The sequence below is a fragment of the Rhinatrema bivittatum genome, chromosome 15, assembly GCF_901001135.1.
Source record: "Rhinatrema bivittatum chromosome 15, aRhiBiv1.1, whole genome shotgun sequence".
Taxonomy (NCBI): domain Eukaryota; kingdom Metazoa; phylum Chordata; class Amphibia; order Gymnophiona; family Rhinatrematidae; genus Rhinatrema; species Rhinatrema bivittatum.
Genome location: NC_042629.1, coordinates 36036425 through 36056729, shown reverse-complemented (window position 1 = coordinate 36056729; position 20305 = coordinate 36036425). Strand labels below are relative to the sequence as shown.

The following is a 20305-nucleotide window of genomic DNA, read 5'->3' as shown; positions in this document are numbered from 1 at the left end:
TAGCAGTTAACATTTAAAACTAATCGGCGAAAGTTCTTTTTTACTCAACTCACAATTAAACTCTGGAATTTGTTGCCAGAGGATGTGGTTAGTGCAGTTAGTATAGCTGTGTTTAAAAAAGGATTGGATAAGTTCTTGGAGGAGAAGTCCATTACCTGCTATTAAGTTCACTTTGCTAATGGCAGTGGCTATTCTCTATGGTAACATGGAATAGACTTAGTTTTTGGGTACTTGCCAGGTTCTTATGGCCTGGATTGGCCACTGTTGGAAACAGGATGCTGGGCTTGATGGACCCTTGGTCTGACCCAATATGGCATTTTCTTATGTTCTTATGGGTTGGGTTTTGGAAGGCCTGTACCCTCTTGATCCACTGGTAAGAGAGCGCTTATGTTTTCTGAAGGTAGATGCACTTGTGAGTGCAGTCTCCAAGTGGATCACTATTCCTGTGGAAGGAAGAGCAGCCTTGAAGGATACTTATGGTAAAACAATTGAGACTCTCCTTAAGCAAGCATTTGAAGCGATGGCAATGACCTTGCAGATCACTTCTTGTTGTTCCTTGGTGGCTCACTCTTGTTTGCTTCTCTCCTAGGAGGTTGATGACTGGGGTAATCTCCAGGGCAGTTATGGAACCAGCTGTAGCCTTCTTGGCAGATGCGGGCTGTGATTTAGTCCGCACTTCAGCTAGAAGGGTGGTTTCTATAGTAGTGGCTAGGCATCAGTTATGGTTGAGAAATTGGTTGGCCGCTGCAACCTCCAAGGCTAACCTCACCAAACTGCCCTTTATCGTCTCGCTTTTGTTTGGCAGCGTGTTGGAGAAACTGGCCAGTAAGTGGGGAGAATCTCCAGTTCCTTGTTTTCCAGAAGATAAGAAGCAGGCGCAGCGCTCCTTTAACATGAGAGGTCGTGTTAGAGGATCCAAGCATTTTCGACCCTAAAGAGGAGTGACCTTTCAGAGAACTCGACCCTTTGGTAGATCTCAGTCCTTTCGTCCCCAACAACCCAGAAAAGGGGCAGAGACAGGTAGTAGAATCTCCCGAGCCTCAAAGTGAAGGTTTGCCAACCCACCGCGGGGAACAGGAGATAGGGGGATGCCTCTCTCTTTTATCAGAGGTGGGTCGAGATCAGTGGGTCCTGGAGGTGATACGAGAAGGATATGCAATGAAGTATTGCGGTGTTCCTCGTGATGTGTTCATGGAGTCTCCCTGCCACTCCCCACAGAAGAAGCAGGCAATGGAGGGTAACATTGGCAAGGCCCCTCAGTCTGAGGGCTGTGGTCCCAGTGCCCACATCTCAAGAATACGGGGTGATATTCCATTTATTTCATTGTGCCAAAGACGGAGGGCTCTTTTCATCCCATCCTGGACCTCAAATGCGTCAACCGTCATCTGCGAGTGAAGCATTCTGCATGGAAACATTACGCTCTGTGATAATGACCATGTGGTCGGGGGAATTTCTCCACATTCCCATCCGACTAGAACATCGCTTACTGCAGTTTGCAGTTTGGGATGCTACTTTCAGTTTCGGGCACTGCCAGAAACTTTTCCAAGGTAATGGTGGTAGTAGTGGCAGAGTTGAGAGAGGATGGAATCATAGTACACTCATATTTGGATGACCGGCTGATTTCACACCAAGTCACTGGAAGAGAGCCGCCTGGTGACTTGCAAGGTGAATTCCCTGTTGCGGGAGCTCGGCTGGATGGTGAATCTGGCCAAGAGCATTCTTCAGTCTGCTCAGTCATTGCAATACCTTGGGGTTCAGTTCGACATGAAGCTGGGCAAGGTTTTCCTGCCAGAAGCTCAAATTCAGAAGTTGCTGGAGCAGCTCCGTCTGCGCTCAACTGTGTGGTCTTACCTGCAGTTACTTGACTTAATGGCAGCAATCCTAGAAGTGTTACCATGGGCAAGGGCGCATATGCGCCTTCTGCAGCGCTCCCTGTTGTCTCAGTGGAACTCCCGCAGTCTCAGGACTATTTAATTCAACTCCACTTGCCACTGTAGTGGTGGCTACAGGCGGATCATCTAAAGAGGGGAGTCTCCCTAGTCCCACTGGACTGGGTAGTACTGACAACGGAAGCGAGTCTCCTTGATTGTGGAGCTCACTATCAGGAGCTGACAACACAAGGATGCTGGAATGCAGAAGAATCTCTCCGGAACATCAACCGGTTGGAAGCAAGGGCAGTCCGGTTGGCATGTTTACAATTCAGCAACAGGCTACAAGGTCAATCGGTCCGAATAATGTTGGACAACACAATGACTGTGGCTTACATCAGTCAGCAGGGAGGTACCAAGAGCCAACAAGTGTCACTGGAAATAGATCATCTAATGGAATGGGCAGAAGTGCATCTCCAGATTGTCTCAGCCTCACACTTAGCAGGAAGAGACAATGTTTAATCCCTGTTTAATCGTTTACTATGTTTGATCTGTTATATGTAAAGCTGGTTGCTAAGTTATTGTTTCACTGTAAACCGAGGTGATGTATTGCTATACGTACCTCAGTATAAAAGAACCCATAAATAAATAAATAAATGTAAGGCAGACTTTCTCAGCAGGGAGAGTCTGGATTCAGGAGAGTAGGCGTTGTCAGACAAGGTGTTTCAGCAGGTTCTGGATTCCTGGGGTCTTCAGTTCCTAGACCACCTAGCAACTTTGCACAGTGCGAATGTTCCGTGATTCTTCAGCCGCAAGAGAGATCCGAAGTCATTGGGGATCGATGCCCTGGTGCAGGAGTGGCCGGAAAACAAGTTGCTATATGCCTTTCCTCCATGGCCTTTGTTGGGCAGATTGGTTCGGAGGATCGAGTGCCACAGAGAGATTGTGCGCTTGGTAGCTCCGGACTGGCCCAGGAGACCATGGAATGCGGATCTGCGGAGGCTCCTGGTAGACTTGCCTTTTCAACTTCTGGCACACAGGACCCTGTTGCGGCAGGAACCTGCCCTTCATGAAGATCCAACTTGATTTTGTCTTACAGTATGGCCCTTGAAAGGGCTTGCTTGCCGAAGCAGGGATTCTTTTTCGGCAGTGATTTTCACCTTACCGAGAGCTAGAAAGTTCTCCACTTCCTTGGCCAATGTACGGGTTTGGAGAGTGTTTGAGGCCTGCTGAGAGGATTGAGGTACTCTTCCTTAGTCAAGATTCCGCTTATTTTGGAATTTTTGCAGGATGACTTGAATAAAGGCTTGGCTCTCAGTTCCTTGAAGTGGCTCTTGCCTGTTTCAGGGATCAGATAAATGGTGGATCCTTGTCGGCTCATTCTGATGTGGCCTGTTTTCTGAAAGGAGTAAACCATCTTCATCCTCCATTGTGGTTTCCAGTGCTCCTTTGAAGTCTTAATTTGGTATTGGATTTCTTGACAAGCCCTAGTTTAGACCACTGCATACCCTGTCCTTGAGGTTACTGCCCTTGAAAACAGTGTTCCTTATGAGCAATTTGAGCTGCACATAGGGTTTCCGAACTCCAAGCCTTCTTGCCGTAAGCCATTCCTTCAGGTGACTCCAGGAGCAGTACAGCTGTGTACTGTTCCTTCCTGTTTACTGAAGGTGGTCACTGAGTTTCACTTGAATCAGTCCATCTCCCTGCCGTCTCTGGACAGAGAGAGAGATGCAGAGGAGTATCGTCTGTTGTGACCCTTGGATGTCAGGAGACATATTGCCAGGTATCTGGAGGTTTCTAAGCCTTTCCGGAAGTTGTATCACCCTGTTTATTCTTCATGGCGGTACTAGACAAGGAGAGCTGGCCTCGCGGGCCAAGTTAGCTCGCTGGATTAAGGAGGGTAGTCACGGCTGCATATATGGATGCAGGGAAGCAGTTTCCTAGTCAGATTAGGGCTCAAGCAGTATCATGGGAAGAAATTAGATTGTTGTCCCCTGTTGACATTTGTCGAGCTGTGACATAGTCCTGTGACGTGACACACCTTTTCCAGGTATTATCATCTGGATGTGCAGACCCGGGAGGATGCAACCTTTGCACATGTGGTTTTAACTGGACCATGGGCAGCCTCCCGTCCTATTCAGGAGTAGCTTGGATACATCCCATGTGTTCTGGATTCATCTGACTGGATGCTAAGAAATGAGAAATTACTACTTACCTGATTATTTCCTTTTCTTTAGGACAGTCAGATAAACCCAGCTTTCCTCTCATGGCTTCCGAATGATTACATTTATGGTCCTCTTGTGTGAATACGTGTTACAGGGATTACTGTGTTAATCCAGTCCCCAGACTTATGTTTATACATTCTTGCCTGAGCTCAGTGTTGCCTGTTGGCTATTGAAATGGTTACTTGTTTTTAATCAAGAATTTTGCTAGTCTGTCCACAGTTGCTTTTGAAGTCAATGCTGGCAGGCTGATGTCAATACAGGTATATATGTACTGTGATGTCAGTTTGCGCCGTCTCCATCTGCTGGTAGACGTGCATTACCCACTTGATCTGGATTCAGCCGACTGTCCTAAAGAAAAGGAAATTATCAGGTAAGTAGTAATTTCTCATTTCCAGGGCTAGTGTTAGACTTTGGTGCAGTGCTCAGTGTTTTCCCAGATCTAGGGTTCTGGCTGCGGTGGTTCACACTAGGCCTGAGTCCTGGATCTCTGCACCCAGGAACTCTACTGTTCATTTATTTTTTAACCAGGTATCTTCTGAATCTATTCTTTTCTCTGTCGACAAGCAGGCATGAAATAGTAATACCACGTGGGTGATGTCCTCTGATGGTACCAACACAAACTCAGCTCTCAGAGCTCAGTAAAGGTTTTACCAAGCATACACGAGAGTTCCCACGAGAGCCCCTCTATTCATCTAAGCTACATCACCAGCTTCACCCGGTTTCTTTCAATTGTTTTTTTTTGCCTTTTCTGTTTCATTGCATCTTTTGTTTTTGCTGCTGCCTTATTAGCTCTTTAACAGAACTTTTCAGTTTTTGAAAAAAAAAAAAAAAAATCAAGATTGAGTATGAAAAAATACAAGGTCAAGAAGACCACAGTCAGAAGTTTCAAGGCTTGCATTTGTGGGTGCCTGATTTCCACCACAAATACACATTCTGTCTGCTGTCATTCTCTGGACACAGAACATGATTTCTCTAACTGCTGTAGCCGTGGTTGAATATCTTTGAGGACAAGCAATTCTGCACAGCTTGTTTCACCCAGGGGTCCACTCTCCATCTGATGACCATAAGAAATGCCATGCTAAGTCGACCAAGGTCCATCAAGCCCAGCATCCTTTCCATGATGGTGGCCATTCCAAGTTGCATGTACCTGCAGATCCCATGAAGCAGAGCTATTTCTTATTACTTGCTCGCTGGGCTAGGAGTAGTTTTCTTTAGTCTACCTGGCTAATAATGTTTTATGGACTTTTCCTCCAGGAACTTGCCCAACCCTCTTTTAAACCCCACCGTGCTAGTCTCCTTGCTCCACATCCTCTGGCAATAGATTCAATAGCTTGATTGCGAACTGAGTGAAAAAGTACATTCTAGGACTTATTTTAAGTCTATTGGTGGTTAGTTTCATGAAATGTCTCCTTGTTTCAGTAGTAGTTGAAAGGGCAAAAAATTGTTCATTTACCTGTTCCACTCTGCTTATGATTTTATAAACTTCTGTTATGTCCTATGATAGGATCAGATTGTCTGTTTAGTGGTTGCTTCGCAGTGCAACCCTCTGCTTGGGATGCCTTATGCATTATGGCTAATTTCTTTATTATCCTACCACACCAGTGCAGATGTAGATGGAGACAGAGGACACACCTTTCTCTGTGACATCATCACTGATGGTTACCATGGTGCAGCTCCAGCAAAAGTCATTATTCTCTGTCTCCAGCAGAGGGCAGGATGTACTGGTTTGGAGCAGCAGGAACTTGACACCCGGACTTCAGCATCTCCCTGGCCTCATTGAAGATTTTTGTGCAGTTCTGCATTTGTCAGCCTTTTCAGCTTTGACAGCAAACTGCAGTCCAGGTTTCTGATACTTCCCAGTTAAGTGAGCTAGCCCCAGAGGGTTTTGGGTAGAGACTTAGAGGGTGGAAACTTGTTTTGGACCAGGAGGAGTTTCTGTTTGAAGTTGGCTTCCCCCTCTTCCCCCTCTTCCCTCTCCTCACCCTTTCTCCCTCTAGTTTATTAAAGCTTTAAAAAAAAAAAAAAAAAAAAACCAAACTGAGAAAGGTAAAGAGATCAGCCACTTCTGCTGAAGCAAGAAACTGGAGGGAGGTTAAGTCTCCAGTGGCCCGGGGAGAGGAGGGAGGTGGTGGGGTGGTGATGGTATATTTAAACTAGTGTAGGAGTAGGCCTGCAGTATTTCTGCGCAGCTTCTGACCACATTGTAATGGAGCCTGGTCAGTGATGGAATTTTTGTGAGCTGACACCTCCTGTGGTGCCGAATCCTACTGTCCTGTTTCTGTCAACCTGCTTGTTGATGGAAAAAGCAAGTTTATTTACCTATATAGAATGTTCTCCATATACAGCAGGATGAATTAGCCTTAATACCTTCCAACCTTTCTGGAGAGTCGACTATCTAAAGTTTTACTGGAAAAGACCGAGGGGCTCATGAGGCAGTGTTGCACACACAGGAACTTCGCACATGTTCAGTTAGTCTTTACTAAGCTCAAAGCTGGGTTCATGTTGGTGCCATTGGATCATATCATGTCTGAATAATGACTAATTCAACCTACTGTCTACAGAGAATCCTGTTTACAGGTAAGCAAACTTGGTTTATGGCAGTTACTATAGGAAGAGGGATTCACATACTCACCTGTCAGAAACCAAAACATCTTTGAATGAGTCAAACCCTTAATCCTTAAGCAAATACCTAGATATAATATGCTGTGCATAGCACTGCCTTTTTTACATTTATTTATTGATGTTATTTTCTGCAGGGAAAATTACTCTACACGATTTAAAGAAGTGCAAACAAGCAGATGTATTTTTTGATACATTTTTCAACCTTGAAAAATACCTGAACCATGAACAAAAGGATCCATTATCTCTTCTGAGAGTAAGTACTAAGAATACATTGTTATATCCAGCACTAAGAGAAAACTATGAAACACACTAATTGATAGTCTTTCTTGTCCAGTTTGATGAATATGAAAACCAGGACATTTCTGACTGGGAGAGATATGCTGCAGAGGAGTATGATATTTTGGTAGCTGAAGACTCGGCTAATGATCAGTGGAATGATGGGTAAGAGTATGGCCATAGAAGATGTGGTAATGTCCATCTACATTTTTATATTTCTCTTTCAAGGGACTAAGAAGTCCGTAAGGCTGAAGATATCTGTTCTCTTACCAGCAAGGTCAAAAAAGCAAACAGAATGCTGGGAATTATTAGAAAGGGAATGGTGAATAAAATGGAAAATGTCATAATGCCTCTGTATCGCTCCATGGTGAGACCGCACCTTGAATACTGTGTACAATTCTGGTTGCCGCATCTCAAAAAAGATATAGTTGCGATGGAGAAGGTACAGAGAAGGGCAACCAAAATAAGGGGAATGGTACAGTTCCCCTATGAGGAAAGACTAAAGAGGTTAGGACTTTTCAGCTTGGAGAAGAGACGGCTGAGGGGGGGATATGATAGAGGTATTTAAAATCATGAGAGGTCTAGAACAGGTAGATGTGAATTGGTTATTTACTCTTTCAGATAATAGACTAGGGGGCACTCCATGAAGTTAGCATGTGGCACATTTAAAACTAATCTGAGAAAGTTCTTTTTCACTCAACGCCCAATTAAACTCTGGAATTTGTTGCCAGAGGATGTGGTTAGTGCAGTTAGTATAGCTGTGTTTAAAAAAGGATTGGATAAGTTCTTGGAGAAGTCCATTACCTGCTATTAATTAATTTGACTTAGAAAATAGCCACTGCTATTACTAGCAACAGTAACATGGAATAGACTTAGTGTTTGGGTACTTGCCAGGTTCTTATGGCCTGGATTGGCCACTGTTGGAAACAGGATGCTTGGTCTGACCCAGTATGGCATGTTCTTAAGAGACAGCTTTTTTTTTTGACAGTTTGCATACCTTTTGATAAGCAGCATTCATTTGTTGAGGTAGACGTTACATGCTGTATATTCAACTTTTTAACATAAGATGTGCAAGACTCACTGAAGTAATTCAGAAATGCACAGATCAGATGCAGACAAGTAAAACATGAAATAGTTGTGGAATTATAAAAGCCCAAGGTGGCCCATTTAATAATAGTGTACCAAAATGTGTTTATCTGCCGCATAAACATTTTCTTAGAGTGCATTTGCAAGGCATGCCAAATTCATCTCCACAGCAACACACTTGACAACCAGAACCCTGAAAAACAAGGCTTTGTACAAAGCTCAAATTAATTATCTTAATTAAATGTGACTTGGAAGGGGGAATCTTTCAAGTGATTTAACCAATTAAAACTGGTTTTTAGTTGAGTAAATCAGCCCATTTGCAAATCTGACCCCATTAACCAGCTAAATTTGGGTATCCAAAAAGGGAGTGCCTGTGGGCGAGTTTCAGGATTTAATTTGTTAGCATGATATTTAGTGCTAACTGGATAAGTTAGACCGATCCAGGTGCTGCACAAGCAGGCCTAAATCTGTCCAGCACTCACCTTCCTGAGCCCTATACCCAAAAGAAAGCTCAACCAGCCTCCCGGCACCCAATTTAAAAAATGTGTATCTGCAGTCCAGCAGGTTGAGGGATTCGAGGCAGTTTAGTTTTAGCAGAGGGAAATTGTCAGACAAATCTGATTGATTTCTTCAATTGGGTGACTAGAGAACTAGATTGAGGACAGATGCTGGATGTGGTAAACTTGGATGTCAGCAAAACCTTTGATGTTGTCTCACTTAGGAGGCTCAAAAATAAACTGAGCAGTGTTAGGGATAAGACCTAAGATAGTGGATTGGATTAGAAACTGGTTGAGGGCTAGGCGACCTTGTGGTGATACATGGAGTTCACGCTAAAGAAGAAAAAAGTTAGGAGTGGACTGCCTCAGGGATCTGTCCTGGGGTCAGTGCTGTTCAATAACTTTGGGAGAGATATTGCAGAGGGCTTAGGCAGAAAAGTTCAGTTTTGCAGATGACACTAAGATCTGCCACAGTAGTGAATGTGCCTGAGGAAGCAGAAAGAATGAGAAGTAATTTAATTAAGCTTGAGGAGTGGTCAGCTGCTTGACAGCTCAAGTTCAAGTTCTAAAAAGAAATGCAGCACAATGCACGTGGAATGCAGAAATCCAGGGGAGTGGTACACAGTGGTTGTTGAGAGATTGATATTCTTGATGCAGAAAAGAGACCTCAGGCTGATGATGTCCGATAATTGCAAGGTAGTGAAACAACGTCAGGGCAGTTGCCAGAGGCCATTTGAAACGGTCTCTGGATTGCATCCGATGGCAAAAGGTAAAATTTATTTAAAGATTTAATGCGTTTGAGACTAGACTGTAGGGATTCCCAGTCTGAAAAAGAACATGTTTTCCATCTCAGACTGCAGCAGAAAGGCCTTAGTAGACTTGCAAACACCCTGGAGAATAGGAGGGGATGCATAGGGAGAGACATCATGAGTAGAAAAAAGGATGTGATACGCTGTTTTCATAGGCGCTGGAACTCAGGGTAGGCCATCTGAGCCCTGCCCTACTAACTTTTCTTCTGCAGAGGATCTTCAGTCTTTCTCTGCTGTCCACAGAACAGCTGATGACAGCACTGTGCATGGAGACAGGCAGATTTGCTGGTGCTGAAGGATACACGTAGGCTTTCTGGGGGCAGAGGGCAGTTGAAAGTAAGCAGGCTTGCTGGGGGGGGGGGGGAGGCAGGCAGATTGGCTGGTCTGCTTTGGTGGTGGGGAAGGCCAGTGTGTAGGGAATGACTGATTAAGGATAAACTGGTTGTGAGGGCAGGCTGGTTGGTTGGGGTAATGGAAGGCTTGCAAGCTGGTCCAGATGGAAGGGAGCTGGCTGTGTGTGAGAGAGAGGAGATGTAGGATTTGGGGGTGACAGAGAAAATAGTCTAGAAAGGGCTTGGAGAGGTGGTAGGAAGCAGGACCAAAATATGGGTAGGAACACCTACTTTCCTCCCTTCAATACAGATTTACCCTTGGTAACCAGAACTCTATCCCCCTAGATCTTAAAACCTCTGTCCCTTCTTCCCTCTCCTGCTGCTTCTCGCATCGTAGATCCTCCATCCTTCCCATTAACCATATGCCCTCTTTCTCCTCCCTCCATCTCTATCTTTTTACCCTCTCTCACCATTCCAAGTCCTTTCTCCATCCTGATCCTCTGGTAGCAGCAGGAGAGAGAAAAGAGAGAGAGGAGGTGGGGGAAGCGAGAGGGTCAGAAGATACTGGGGCTGAAGGTGGGGCAAAGTATGGGGCAACTTATGTTATGTAGGAGCCACTGAGCTCCCATTATGGCCTGCTAGTGTGAGGGGATCTGTATCAGTCTTATTTTGTTGGCTTTTCCCAATAGGATATGTATTGGTGTTGTAGAAACTGGTGTAATATTTGTGGTGTTTTGTTTTTTTTATAGGTAGTGTCATTGCTGTTTTAGTCCTAGCAGTTAGTTCTATGGTATGGCAGATTTGCTACATATGTGCTGTTTTTTTAATGCAGTAGTTTGTATTTCATAATGTGCATGATAGTGAAAGGGAGGGAGTTTGTGTTGCTGTTACTAAGATGACACCAGAATCTGAATTTTTATTTTTTTTTGGTATAGTGAGTTGTATTTGGAAATGTCCTAGTTCTGCTCTGCACCCATTGTTGGAAGGGGGGGCGGGTTGTCTGTGAATGCAGAGCATATATTTATAAAGCTTGAGATGCAGGGTTTGTGTTTTGTCTTGGATATATAGGGACAAGAATGAACCTAACTCTTAAGCCGGGGATATGTTTGGTATAATCTAACTCTCTCGTATTTACTGCTAGTGTTCTTCTTAATACTTGCAATGTGTCAAACAGCTTCTTTATGAAGCTTCTACAATGCAATATATACAGGCAACACACCAAGGTGAGCTTGGAAGTTTTTTTTTTTTAATCAGGCAAATAGTGCCCAAACAGTTAAGACTGTTTCTGTATCTTTAGGCCATGTTTCTTGGTCTCTGATGATCTTACTACTTGATGATCTCCTTCTCGCCATGCATAATATTTTAATTTTTTTTTTAGTTTATATTATGCTTTTTGTGACAGTTTAGAGCAGATTACATTCAGGTATTGTAGATATTTCCCTCTTCCTAAAAGGCTTACAATTCAACAGGCCAATGCAATAAGGTGCACTCGGCAGAACGCACAGTTTTACCCTTAGTTGTGCGCACATTTTTTGCGCATAAATTTTATGGCTGATGCAGCAAGGAGTTTTCTGCTCAAAAAATGCGCACATGACATTGTGCGTTTGTTAGTGTCTTCGCATAGTGAGGGCATTAGCTATTTCCTCCCAATGCAAGGAGGTGTGCTGACATTTTCCCAGTGCTGGAAATTTTATTCCTAGTCAGAGATGGTGTAAAAGTTCCAGCACTTGTGTCAGAAGTGGCCTAAGAGTATCAGTTATCTGGAGATGAGCTTGCGGCTGCACTGGCTTCTGTTGGACAGCAAGGCCTGCAACCTAAACTTCCCCATCTATGCCTGAAGTGTTGTAAGCAGGGGCTCCCCAGTTTCAAGATGAGTACAGAGGTGACTCTGACAGGGGTCTCTGCATCCTGACTCTCAGGGGGAGGAGGGGAGTGCGGCAGCAAGCAATATTTCCCAAAGAGGGAGTGGGAGAGGCCTTGCGAGCCTCTGAGCACAAATTTCCCGCCCTTAGCGGCAAGGACATGGGCTGATTAGCAGCAACAGTAGCAAGCCCGCAGTACCTCATGCACCCAAAGTACCATAGGCAGCAGCGCCTGGTTCGAGTGCAGAAGACAAGGAAGAGAGTCCAAGAGTCTGAAGATCTGCCAGCCCAGGAAGAGAAGATGATAGAGCAGCTCAAGTCTTTCTAGGACTCATGGCTGCTGTTACATCCACCATCCAGGTTTAAAATGTGCTTTCAGCCTGGTCTGAGCACACATTTTCCAGTCCGCGCACTGTTTCTTTAACTCATGGTCCATTAGCTTGCTGCATTGGGAGTTAAAAATACAGTTTAACCTGTGTTAAACTGTGCGTTGAATTTCAGCACACAGTTTAAACACACGGGTTCTTGCATATGCATTAGTGAGATTTGAATTCCAGCTTGCTTGGTTCACAGCCTGCTGCTCTAACCACAAGGCTATGCCTTCTCCTGTTACACCAGTCCGGACATGTGGGTTTTCTCTCCCTACTAGCAGATGGAGATAGAGGATACATCTTTTTCTATATCATCATCACTGGTAGTTACCATGCTCCAGCAAAAGCCAATATTCTTTGTCTCCAGGAGATGGCAGTTTATACTGTTTGGTGCAGCAGGATATTTGTCTCCCAGGTTTGAATTTATTTTCTTTCTAGTCAAGTATTTAGAGCCTTTGTTTACTTCTCTGTGGGCCAGGGTGCTGGTATTTTACCAGTTCAGGAAGCCTTTCCAGGAGACTCCCATCCCCAGAGGGGGTTCAGTAGAGTTGAGAGGATGAGGTATCTTTTTCAACTTTGAAGAAAAAAGTCATCCTTTATCTTCCTTCTCCCACCTCTCTAAATCTTAGCTTTCTCTTAAACTCTTTTTTTTAAACTTTAACAGCATGTTGGACAGTTTTCATTGGCAACTGCTGACTTAACCAACTGGAAAGGAGTACATTTATCTTGGAGAGGGAGTTTAAGATACTCTCCAGCCTTTGTTATTTTGTGCTGTTGTCAGTGTTCGGCTTGTGGGAGCTGATGCTCTAGCAGTGCTGTTGGCCTCTTCTGTTTAGTTTGCTACAAGCCTAAGTCTTCCAGGTGGGACACCTTTAAAAACAAAACAAACCCCCTGTTTTGACTGGCACCGATGATGACTTTTAGCCTCTTGAGCACTGAGACAATTTTTCTGAATTTACCTCAGCTCAGACGGCCATTTGTGTATTTTTGGTACCAACTACAATGCTGGTCTCACTGAGTATTTTTCATACAAATATTCCCCCAATTTAGAATCGATCAACTTAGTTTTTAAAGTATTCCAAATCAAATCATAAATTTCTAATTGTATCCCCACCATGGGGTATATAATTTCCATCAGCTAATTGGCGATATGCCGCATGTAATCCTGGGCCCTGTCCATAATGGCAGTCCCTCCCCCCCCCCCTTTGTCTGCAGGTTTAATCACAATCTCAGCCTCATGTTCCAGTTTATTCATCGCAAGACGCTCCTCTCTAGTTATGTTCTTTTACAGTTAAGTGTTGGATTGTTCTAATATCGACAGATCACGCAAAACTAATCCCTCAAAAACTGTGATAAAGGGGGTCCTGGGGCATCCAGGATGGTGGATGCCTGGAATACCTTTCTGGAGGAGGTGGTGAAGACAAAAACTGTGAAAGATTTCAAAGGGGCCTGGGATAAACACTGTGGATCCTTAAAAGCTAGAGGATGAGAATGAAGAAAAGTGCATGGGGGTAACTTGCTGGTGTGGCGGTTGCTACCTGTAACCAATAAGCTGTCATACTGTTGATGCAACTCCATCACTGCTCTCTGCTTTAACGGCAAGGGGAAAAGAGGAGAAAGGGAATTAGATTCAGACAGCAACCGACAAGGACATTGAATTTTACAGCCTGGGAAAACAAGCATGGGGGTAACTCGCTGATGCAACTGTTACTACCCTTAATCAATAAGCCTGATAGTTTTGATGCAACGCCAACATTGCTCTCTGCTTTAATGGCAACAGGTAACGGGGAATTTGATTCAAACAGCAACCAACAAGGGCCCTGACTTTGACGGTCTGGGAAACTGATAAGTATGGGGGTGACTTGTATGGTGTGGCAGATGCTACCATAAGCTTGCCGGGCAGACTGGATGGACCGTTTGGTCCTTTTCTGCCATTATTTCTATGTTTCTAGATTGGCGCACAAAACTGCATCGGGTAGTTTCTACTTTATCAGAAAAATATTTAGCAATTTTCAATCTCCGGAAGAATTTAAACAATTCCATATGTGTTCTAAAAGGGTCATGTCAAGCAGTGGGAACAAATGTAAGACCTTTATTTAAAATATTCAATTCTTCATTTGTTAACAAGCATTTAGACAAATTGAACACTGTACAATTAGGGTGACTATTTGGTATAATAAATGAGTATTATGTGTGTGCAATAAGTACATATGTACTAGATGCCTAGTTTTCAGTAGAGAATTTTTCGCATGTGTATTGGGTTTTAAAGATTTTTTGTGATAAAATTATATTTAGAATTGTAAGATTTACTGGGTATTTCTTTGTTATTGTTTATATAGTTCTAATACTTGGTAATATACCTTCTTTTTCATATATTACCATTGTGGTTACCATAATACAATTAGACACAAGTTATACTCTTGTGTTTGAATATTTTTATAGATCCTTCAGAAAACTGAGGTCAGTATTCAAATAGTTTAGACAGCTCACAAGTTATCCATCTAAATTGAAAGTTTTGAAATATTCAACCACTTATCCAGCTAAATTATAGTCATTAATTATCTGATAAGAGGTATTCTGAGGTGGGCCAAAGTTATCCGCCTAACTTAGCTGATTTTTAATTGTAACTGGCTAAATTATGTAGTGTAGTGTGGCTGGATTACCTGGATATCTTTCAAGATAATCCAGTTAAGTAGCACAGTAAAAATTAAAAAAGAAAAGTCAATTGTGGGCCAGCGGTTTGATGCTGTGTTACCTCCCCTTAAACACTCTCCATATAGTAAAATTTGTCCATAGAGGGGGAAGGGGTCTCAGATTGCCCAATCCTCCTACTTCCCTGTTTGGTAACTTTTTTTTAAATCCAATGCTCCCTGCTGGCCCCTCTCTCCTCCCGCAATCCCGGTACGTGTAACCTCTTCCCTGCTCCCGGCACTTTCAGTGTTGCTCTGTTATGGCCCTTTAGGGTCAATTTGAATATAAGGGAGTGGGTGGGCGTGGTTTGGGCCACTTTTACTTTTTATTTGTTTTGCTCTGCTATGTAGACAGATAACTATCTACTTAAATGGATATCTTCAAAGATATGTGGCCACACAAGCCTGGATAACTTGAAAACCTATCCAGTTATATTCAGTCATAGCCAGTTAGGTTTTTAAGAAATCTGGCTACATGTAACTGGATAACTTTAGGCAAGTATATTCAGTGGGACATTTATCCTGCGGGATATACAGGACAATTTATCTGGCTAACTTTTGCCAGGTAACTTATCCACTAAATGGCTTACTGAATATTGGCCTCAAACAGGGTCTCCGGTTGAAGAAGGAGGGACTAACATTGTGACAGCAGTGTGTAAGCAGCCTTGAGCAGCAATGAGACTTATAAAATATAAACCAGTAAATCCAACCTCATGAATTAATGAAATTCATCACATCTATGTTCTCATAAATAAGAAACGAAACAAAAAACTGAACTAAATCCTTACACATGTTATCCCCTATGCTTAATAACAGTTTGTAATTCGCAACCCTTGTTTAACCCCCCCTTATCCCTGTAACCTTATTTTGTAAACCGTTGTGATGGCGTTATTTTGACATTTCCGAATGTCGGTATAAATAAATAAAATCATTTTAGTTATATTTTCTGAACAGGAATGGTCCCATTTTTATTTCTCACCCCCCCCCCCCCTAATATCTTTATAAGATTTGATGGAAATTCAGCAAAATGGCCCGACACAAACATTGCTGCAGGCACCGTAACAAATTGTTTTCATACCTAATGAAACAAGTCAAAAAAGGATTTAATTTGCTGTTATGTGAAACTCTGGACAAAGATTAATTCCATGTGACATAACTTGCATAACGCTTGCTTGCGTTTCCTCCCAAAAGCAAGCTTGAATCTAAATTGTTATAAGTTTAAATTATTTCGTTTGTTGCATGATGTGTGTGCTTACATTTTTGTGTTTGCGTCTTCCCTCCAGTTGTGATGCTGAACTCAATCCTTTAGACCATCAGATGGCGAATGAGGTACAGTTTGCAATGGATAAAAGACCTTTCTTTGAAGTGCCTTCGCACCCATTAGATGTGGAATTGGATGATTCTGAATATGAAGAGAACTTTGAGTGATTTTTCTCCCTCCTCCCAAAGAGATGGTCCGCAGCTGGTCTGCTGTACCACTTCATGTATTCTTTCAAGTGACTAGAACTAGCTCTGTACACACAAAACAGTAATCATTAGTCTACCTTGAAAAAAACTAAGTGAAACACATTTTTTCTTTAAAATTTTTATACAAAAATACAGTTTCTGAAATTGATCATTGATAGGCTTATTTACAGATTTATTATTTAAGGCCGAAGTAGAAGAGTAACAGTTTAATTTATGTATAAACTGGTAATGTTTTGAAGAAATAAGTAGAATGCTCAATACAATTCTTTCATATGCAGAGGAAAGAATACATGGCCTACATTTCAGCGTTTAGAAGGGATGTCGGCTTCAGGGACCATAATTAAAGGCTATCTGCACTAATCCTGCTGTTCTGTATCATGGCATTTGTTTTCACCTTCTTGCTCTGTATCATGACACTGCTGTCTGTCCTCTTGATCTCATTGTCTTGCCATGTGTCATGATACTTGTACCCATCTTCTTTTGTATCATGACAAGAATCTGGTAATTGAATCCCTTGATGAAGGACTAGCAGTTGAATGGAGCAAATGAGTACTGGAGCTAGTCAATGAAACATTTTATCCTGCTTATTGTATCTCTTATGTCAGGGGTTCTCTACCCAGTCCTCGGGATATGCCTAGCCAGTCAGGTTTTCAGGATTTCCATAATGAATATGCATAAGAGAGATTTGCATGCACTGCCTCCATTGTGTTCAAATCTATCTCATGTATATTCCTTATGAATATCCTGAAAACCTGACTGGCTAGATGTGTTCTGAGGACAGTTGAGAATGACTGCTTTACATTAATATATCCACTGCATACAACTCTTTGAGAAAGTTAGCTCTTATGCTTCTGTCCCCATGTTTTTGGATCAGTTTAGTTGGTTAACCCTTTGCTGACTAATTATAATTCATCCCAGTACTTGTGTAAATCCATTTGTAGTGATTTGTGTTGATTGATTCTCCAGGAAAATGTCCAGCCTTGGTTAAAAGATCATCAAACAGAAAAAATGATCACTTTTCAAATCATGGGACTAAACTCTGACAATCATAGGTTCATAAAAACATTGGTGTATGTATTCTCTTTTTTTTCCACTCTTGCAAATAAAATCACCACATTTCTAATTATAAAAAGTACTTTACCAGACATGGGTCTGTGTTTCAAAACTTAATCCTCATCATCGGCTTCTCGGTGGGAAGCCTGCTTTCACACTGCTAATGGCAACTTCCTTTACCTTTTTTCTCCATTACTTTCCCATGGATTTCAACATTACAGACCATACTACCCAATGGTATGAATTTGCACTTCAAGTGCTAGTCTGATATAATATTAATAGCTGGATATCAGTGCATTTTGTGTAAATACAAATGGGATATCTATGCACTCACCCATCATTGTGTTTGTTTCTAGCAATAGGAGACATTATGCAAACTCATCCAATCAAATTGAAAGATGGGCAGGAGATAACACAACCAATAAGATACTGAAAAGGTTTGTGTTTGACCAACAGGATAATGTCCAACTTGGAAGATGTGATTGGTTGTTTCTTGTGTCATGAATAAATATAAATACTGTGCTGTGCTTCACTTATAGGAAACCAATGGAGAAAAAAGCTAAAGGAAGATACTGTTAGTGCTGTGAAAGTGGTTTCGCCACAGAGAAGCTCTGATGCATATTAAGTTTGGAACCAGATCCTATGTTAGAGGAAGTAATTTTTTTTTTTTATTAGGAATGTGGTGATTTCATTTGCAAAAAGTTTAAAAAAACAAAAAAACATGTGTACCTCTAGTGTTTTTATGGACCTAGGATTATACTATAGGAGAAATATTATGGCAGTCCTTAAATGCCAGTTTGTTCCCCTGCATGATCCTTTAGTCAAAGGTTGGACATGTTCCTGGAGAATTGATACAGATTATTCTAAATTGATACACAAGTATTGGGGTTGAATTAGCAGTATTAATACCTTTCATCTCAACTCTGGATCTTTATGTCTAAACCTATAGTAAAAACAGAGGTGGTGATTAGACCTGTGTAAAAGTCTGGTAAAATCAATTACTTTTTCAAAACATTACACTTGCTCTGTGGTGCGCATTAATTAATTGTGAGCATTCATTTCAGTTTCTATCATCTTACCCTCAGAGGTTAACTATGGACTTTGGATTAATAGGCACCCAAACTTGATTTTCCTTCTTTCTGCCTGGAAGTGGCAAAGGATTCCTTACAGGGCAAGTAAAAAAAAAAAAAAAAGTTTGTTGCTTAGATTTTCAGAAGATTTTGGTGCCTTGAAATGTACAAATGTATATTTGAATGTGAAGCCTTCAGCAATATTTTGTTACAGAGCAAATGTTCATGCAACAATGGAGGGAGATGTAAATATTTACAGTATAGATTTGTTTAAATGTTTAAAAAATGATCATGTTTGTATTTTGAAAATAAAACAAATTTGCAGTCTATTGTAACGATTGTCCATACACGTCAAACGTTTTCCTATTTTTTTATTTTAAAAATTTTTTTTTATTGAAAATGCTGAAGTATTCATATATCAGAGAAACTCACATACAGGACTTTGCATGAAGTTTAAGTACAATATACAGTTAAAAAACATCAGTACAATAAGCTGCTAAAGGAAGAAAAAATAAAAAGAGCGGAATAAAAAATGTAAAAACAGAGAATGATATAAAAGGACCCAGGCAATACAGAAAATCACATATTAAAATAACAGAAACACTGTAGGCTATAAACCGGATGGTCGAAAAGCTGTGCCATAAGATCTGTCATTTACACCAGTGTGATTATATAGCAAATATTTGGGCTTTCTCTCCCAAAGGGAGCCCAAAGCAGTTTACATATCAGAACAGTAAAACACATTTATATAATACATCATATAAAATAACATTAAAAACATGAAGCAAATCTAAAAATCCCTCATACTCCCGGCTTACTTCCCTGTTCTCACTAGGGATGTGAAAAGTAGTATTTACATATGCACCCTTCATCACAGTCCTAGATGTAATAGTCCAATAAATAGGTGTCACCTACAACTTGTTTCTTGACTTTTACATATTCAAATGAGCTAAAATGCCAACCACAATACTTTCCTTTTCAATCAGAAATATAAAGCTTTCTTTACTAACAAAAATATTAAACTTTTCTATAAACATGGATGCCTGCCTCAGGGTTATTTATATATTTTATTTATTTATTTAAATTCTTTTACTATACTGATACTCAAGACGAGGTCTTATCGTTCCGGTTTACAATATAACAGGGGAAACCAATTAACAGCTAAGTAGAAGGTAAAGTTACAAAAAACAGGGAGCGAAAAACATGGGAGATGGAAGACAGGAAAGATTTAAAACGATAAATGCAGAGTGATAAAATAATCAACTAAAAACCATAGAGTAGCGAGACTTAAATAGATTTATCCCTGGCGATTATTAACATAATATATTAAAAAAGCTTTTAAAAGCTTTCTGACTGAATGGCCACTCACAGCAGTACAGCGCATAAAAATATTACATAATCATAAAATACAACATAAATCATAAAATACAATGGTACATATTTTTCACTGATCCTATGAACCCAGCCATTAACCTCACTCCCAGAAAAAGAGCCATGAATTTAGTTGTTTACAAAAATGCACATAATCATGCTATAACCATAGTTCCACCGGTAATTGATTCCAAAGAACTGGAAGAACCACTGATAACATTCTCACCCTCGTTTGTACTCCCCTAGACTCCTTAAATGTTGGAATCTGAAGAAGAGCTTCCTGAGTTGATCTTTATGTCAGAGGCCAATACTACTCCAATGTCTTTCTAAGATATTCAGGCTCATTTCCCCTTCACACGTTAAAAGCCAATATTAACATTTTAAAACGGGCCTTTGCCTCCACAGGTACCCAATGTAAAATGGCATGCATCATTACTGGGGTTCTTTTTGAACAATCAAGTTCCTCTTCGTAGTCACCTTTTCTGCTTTTTTGAGCTGATTGATTTTATTTTCACCTCCCACTTCTGTATGGCTTGGGGGTGACATGCCAATTTCACTGGCCACCTCCTGCCACCCCCCACCCTCTAGTTTAAATGCCTAATAATGTATGTATGATCTGAATTGCTTGCTTAGCATCCTCTTTCCTACCATAGACAAATATAGGCCATCCATACCATATAACCTGTTACTGCTCCATACACAGCCC

The 20305-nt window shown here is 41.5% G+C and overlaps 1 protein-coding gene across 1 annotated transcript in view; it reads left to right on the top strand.

Moving 5' to 3' along the window:
- PPP2R3B (protein phosphatase 2 regulatory subunit B''beta) overlaps positions 1-18400 on the top strand; it is an 89374-nt gene extending 70974 nt beyond the window's left edge. The window contains exons 12-14 of the mRNA XM_029578355.1: positions 6850-6968; positions 7050-7156; positions 15922-18400. Coding sequence (XP_029434215.1) covers positions 6850-6968; positions 7050-7156; positions 15922-16066 — 371 coding nt within the window. The 3' untranslated portion in view covers positions 16067-18400. The remainder of the gene's footprint in view (positions 1-6849; positions 6969-7049; positions 7157-15921) is intronic.
- The last annotated feature ends 1905 nt before the right edge of the window (positions 18401-20305 follow it).